This window comes from Helobdella robusta, assembly GCF_000326865.2.
Source record: "Helobdella robusta unplaced genomic scaffold HELROscaffold_243, whole genome shotgun sequence".
Lineage (NCBI taxonomy): Eukaryota > Metazoa > Annelida > Clitellata > Rhynchobdellida > Glossiphoniidae > Helobdella > Helobdella robusta.
The window spans coordinates 2316-6706 of record NW_008704276.1 but is presented as its reverse complement, the minus strand read 5'-3'; the positions used below and the strand labels follow the sequence as shown (position 1 = coordinate 6706).

The window sequence follows — 4391 nt, the reverse complement described above, 5'->3', positions numbered from 1 at the left end:
CTAGTTTCTCTCTCTCTCTTTCTCTCTCTCTCTCTCTCTCTCTCTCTCTCTCTCTCTCTCTCTATCTCTTCTTTATTCTACCTATCTCTCATTCGTTTTTTCTGTTTCTTTTTTTTCTATCTCTCAATCTTGGTCTCTTGTCTGTCTTCCACTTTCTTCTTTTAATTCTTCCATTTCATTTTAGAATTTTTTTTTCTCCTTCTTTTGTTGATGGCTAGCGTGTGGTAATGCGTTGACCATTAGCACACTGGTGATGCTGATGATGATGATGAAGAAGATGACGAAAATGTTGATGAAGATGACGAAGTTGATGAAGATGATGAAGATGATGATGAAGAAGAAGAAGAAGAAGAAGAAGAAGAAAAAAGTTGATGACGAAGTTGTTGATGATGATGATGATGATGATGATGACAAAGTTGATGATGATAATGATGAAGATGATGATGATGATGTTGACGATGATGACAACGGGAGGAAGATGATGACGAGGATGAAATGATAGAGATAAAAATGTCGATAGAATCATATAAAGATAACCATCAAGACATTCGATGCTTTGATGTTATCAGTATTAATTTTGGTTATAATACTGATGACGAGAAAGATAGCTGTAGCGAATATATTATGAAAATTCAAGAAAATATTAATACAACTATATATTTTTTATTAAAATTTTACAACTTGGGAAGAAGAAACGAAGTTAAACAATTAAAATTTGTCTCTCAAATATTTTAAATCTAAAATATAAAACAACCATTTATCTAGCTGTCATAAAGACTTCAGTCATGTCAGCTAAGACCGTCATAAAGCAAAGTTTTATTGCACAGTAACCAGATTCAAATGCCGAGTTTTCCCCGAATGTTGGGAATGTACAAAATGTTATTTTTGAATTTAAACATTTAATTACAAATTATTAAAAAATGAAAATATGCTATATTAAAAAGCAAAAAATATAGAACAAGTTTGTATCCAAATTTTATAAAATTGACTTGACTTTCCATAAGTTAGATTTTTTGCTCTTCTAGCATCGTGTCGCCCCATTTAAAACAGATTATATTTTTGGTAAAGCAAGCATTAAAATTGTCATCGTGAAATAAAAATTTTATAAGAAATGTCGTTTCAGTCTCAAGGTAATTATTTTTAATTGAAATTTAGTAAATTAAATTTTTTCCGATTTTTTATTGGTCATAATCTGCCGGATCATTAAGAGGGCCACTTGCATTTTTTCAGCAATCTATTTTTTAAATTATGTACCTATTTAATAATTTAATTAACAATAATTTGGAGTTTAATTCGTAATTAAATTAGTACCGTTTAGTTTGCGTAAAAATTGTAGCATTTTGACTGAAAACATCTGGATTGTTGTTTCCAGGTTAGAAGGTTTTATTTTATTTAAGTTTGTTTTTTTTATTTTCAAACATATTATTGAATATTTAAAATAAAAAAAGGCTTAAAAATTTAAAATCATTTGATACTAAATTGTAATTTGATTTAATAATTCTTCTTGGACTCTTTTAAATCAGTCAAAAGCAAAATCAAAAGTACTGAACTGATTAATAATTGGATTAAAAAGGATTAGTTAACTTAACAACATTGCTTAACTAAGTAACAGATAAACAGCTGATTGTGATTGATTAACATAGCACACATGTCAATGAGTTTATTATATTCTATTCAATTATATACTAAAATTATATATAATTTTAAGTACTGTCAGTTAATTTAATTTAGTTTGTTAGTAAAACATTAACAATATTTAACAATTTTCCCATGAATCTAGTAAAAAAAGTAAGACAAAACAAGAAAAATTGATATAAAAAGTTATCTGAAAATCTTTGATGGGAGTTTACTAATCTATGGAGGCCCCAGAGTTCCATCTTACTCTCGATTTTGATGGGGCAGACGAGTTTGACCCGTTTGAAATTACAGAATGTGTCGAGGAGAATGTTGACTGCGTTCCTGAGGCACCGCCCGAAACAGAGTAGGGAGAAAAAATTTTTTTTAACAATTTTTTAAAATAATAATTTTTAATTTTGTTTCATTCAGAAACGTTTATTTATTATTTTCAATTATCTTTTTAATTATTCTTATAATAAAATTGATATGCTGGATATTTTTTGATATAGCCCAGTGTTGAAAAAATTTTTTCAAATGACATACTGATCAAAGTGTATATGAATAGATAGATAGTAATATTTGTAGCAAGACTGAAACTATTATTAAATCTAGCACAGAAGTCACTGGTTTCTGTTAAAGCAAAAAATATATAAGACATTTTGAGCTTTGTCATAAAAATTTAAACATCTAATAAAAAACAAAATTATAATTTAATTTTTGTAAAACTAACTACTAATCAAAAACCATCCACCAATAAAAACCATCCACCAATAAAAACCATCCCCTAATAAAAACCATCCCCAATAAAAACCATCCAATAATAAAAACCAACCAATCAAAACTTACTAATTAAAATTAACCAGCCAACTAATCCGTTCAAAACTCACTAATTAAATTTCTCCAACCAATCACAACTCTCCTTTAGATGGTACCATGGTAGATTAGACAGGGCTCAGGCAGAGAAGAGGCTGTTGGAACATCAGAAATTAGGCAGTTACCTGATCAGGGAAAGTGACAGAAAGCCTGGGGCCTACGTTCTTTCGTTTCTTGGAAAAACCGGAATCAACCATTTCAAGTCTTTGTTTATCATTATTATTATCATTTATTATTTTATTGATAATTGTATTGTATACTTATTTGAAGTATTCATAAAATGCTTTGAAGATAATTTTTTTTATTTGTGATTTAAATGATTTAAATATTTTTTTCTTAAAATATGGCCTTTCTTCTTTAAAATGACATTTTAAATAGAATTGAAATAGCGAAATTGAAATATTTACTAACAAAGAATTGAAATAGTGAAGTTGAAATATTTACTAACAAAATATTAATATTTTGTTACTAAATAATAAAATAATGAAAAAAAATTTCCACTTCTACAGAATGACTGCAGTCTGTGGGGCATATTACATAGGAGGACGTGAGTTCAACTCCCTCTCACTACTCATTGGCTACTACACCGGCTGGTCTGATCTGCTGAAGGGGGAAAGATTGGCCCATCCTGTACCACCCCCTGAGGTCTGGTTCCATTTGTTGTTGTTACTGTTATTGTGGTTGTTGTTGTAAGTGTTGGCTGTCGCGTATGATTTCAGAATTTCGTTCAAGTTTGACTGTTATAAATGCCATTAGGTAATGTTTTTCTAGTTCTTGAGATTGGTCTCTGTGATTGAAGATTAATTTAATACTGTGAAATTTTTCTTACTATATTTTTTATTCATGGTGACTCATTTTTCCACGGATTCAACCAATCAGAAAAGGTGTTTTTTTTTTCGTTAAGAATGTTCATGTGATGGTCTACTTGGAGAGGTGAATTGGCTTTGCCTCATTTGGCTTAGCATAACGCAAAATTACGTGCTGGTATTTTTTTCAGTCTAAACGTCTATATCTCAACTTCAACAAAAAAAATTTAAAAAATAATTTTATAAAATAAATAAAAATGAATAGAGAAAAAAAAATAAAATGAAACACTGTTAAAAATATTTGTGGCATATTCTGCGATGACTCGTTGGCCATTTTTATTTAAAGTGCATTGTGTTGAAACCATAGAATTAAAAATTACAATCTTTATCATCTATGGGATCTAAAATCGCCATCATGTGAGTGTCAAATTGACGTTACTGTGCTATCTTGTTCTTTATCAATCGCATACACAGACACACACCACACACATATATGCAGACACATATACATATACATACACCACACACATACATACACACACCTATACACCACACACACACACACACACACACACACACACACACACACACATACAATCTCCAAACAGCGTTTCATAAAACAAAATTTTTTTAAATTTCATAGAAATTTGTATTTATTGTGACATAACCATCATGTATGTCTGTTCGTATTGTTGAGATAGTTTATTTTAAGTGTCATCTTGTTCATGTTAAAACATTGTAAAAGAAGAAATTTTATGCATGTTTGGCTTTCATTGGTTAAATGTTTTAAAATCGAAATTAACAATTATATATTCTAAAAAAAAGCTACTTATGTAGTTATTGTTATGCATGTGTGCGTGTGTTTGTGTGTGTGTGTGTGTGTGCGAGCGTGTGTGCGAGTACGCGTGTGTACGTGTGTGTGATAAGATAGAGAATTAATGGATTTATATTTTTAAATTTTTTAAATTTTTTATGCACTTATTTGTTTTTATATCAGCAATAATGATTAGAAATTCAATAAATTCATCGTCGTCATTCATCAATTCATCTTAATAGCCCTTCTACTAATTCACCATCATTTTTTTACAGCCAGTT

At 29.4% G+C, this 4391-nt stretch overlaps 1 protein-coding gene across 1 annotated transcript in view; it reads left to right on the top strand.

Moving 5' to 3' along the window:
* Window positions 1-2543: 2543 nt before the first annotated feature.
* The window catches only part of HELRODRAFT_92504 (hypothetical protein), a gene marked incomplete at both ends in the record, with an annotated part of 4153 nt that continues 2305 nt past the window's right edge, over window positions 2544-4391 (top strand). The window contains 3 exons of the mRNA XM_009019515.1: window positions 2544-2692; window positions 3000-3135; window positions 4185-4215. Of these exons, the coding sequence (XP_009017763.1) occupies window positions 2544-2692; window positions 3000-3135; window positions 4185-4215 (316 nt within the window). The remainder of the gene's footprint in view (window positions 2693-2999; window positions 3136-4184; window positions 4216-4391) is intronic.